Here is a 933-nt window from a genome sequence, read left to right as displayed (position 1 = left end):
GAACTAATTATGGCGGCTGTAGTTTAATAAAAAAAATTACAGCTTGATTGCTGTAATTTTAGTACTGTGGAAGGAAACAAAGTTGTGCACAGCAGCGACGGCTCTCACCAATCATCGCCTACGTTTTGGGCAGGAAGGCCAAGGCCAAAAGCATACGGAGTGATATTTCAAGACGCAAATGGACTGTTACACAAAGCTGAGCTGGCGAAAAACGCAATGAACGAGGTGATTTTGTCGGCGGGTGCCATTGGGAGCCCGCAGCTGCTGATGCTTAGCGGCGTGGGTCCTATGGCTCATCTTGTGGCTCACGGGATTAAACCGGTGGTCTTAGACCATCCAATGGTCGGGCAAGGGATGGGAGATAATCCGATGAATGCCATCTTTATTCCTTCTCCTACTCCCGTAGAAGTTTCTCTAATACAAGTCGTTGGGATCACAAAGTTTGATAGCTACATCGAAGGAGCTAGTGGTGTAATCCTCTCTTATAGTTGGACTCGTAATTTTTTCGATGGCGTTTTGAATTATTTCAACGAGGTATAATAAACATAACTTTATTAAACGTTATTACAACTTTATTATTTACTAATGAAATAACTATATGCTAATGTTTTTTTACCTTGTTTTGTTTTGACTGGGTAAGATGCAGACAAGCCGTACTACCACTTCCACATCACTCTCGACTCAGTCCATCACCGACTTTTTCAAATCCATAAATCCATTATTAAATGCAACCATAAAAGCTGGTTTAATCCTCCAGAAAGTGGCGGGACCAGTCTCTAGAGGTCACTTGGAGCTAAGGAACATAAACCCAAATGATAATCCTTCAGTGAGATTTAATTACTATCAGGAGCCAGAGGATCTAGAGAAATGTGTTGAAGGGATTGCAACTATCATTAAAGTGATTAACTCGAAGGCATTTTCCAAATTCAAGTA

The 933-nt window shown here is 41.3% G+C and overlaps 1 protein-coding gene across 1 annotated transcript; it reads left to right on the top strand.

Moving 5' to 3' along the window:
* Positions 1-62: 62 nt before the first annotated feature.
* Positions 63-925, top strand: LOC106321997 (protein HOTHEAD-like; the record flags this gene model as incomplete). The annotated part of the gene is made up of 2 exons (XM_013760200.1): positions 63-534; positions 641-925. Coding segments are annotated over 2 exons (757 nt in total), but the record flags the coding sequence as incomplete, so codon positions are not given.
* Positions 926-933: the final 8 nt, after the last annotated feature.

This window comes from Brassica oleracea, unplaced genomic scaffold, assembly GCF_000695525.1.
Source record: "Brassica oleracea var. oleracea cultivar TO1000 unplaced genomic scaffold, BOL UnpScaffold04689, whole genome shotgun sequence".
In the NCBI taxonomy this organism is placed as follows: domain Eukaryota; kingdom Viridiplantae; phylum Streptophyta; class Magnoliopsida; order Brassicales; family Brassicaceae; genus Brassica; species Brassica oleracea.
Note: the sequence above shows the minus strand (reverse complement) of the source record. Positions and strands in the feature narration are given on the sequence as shown.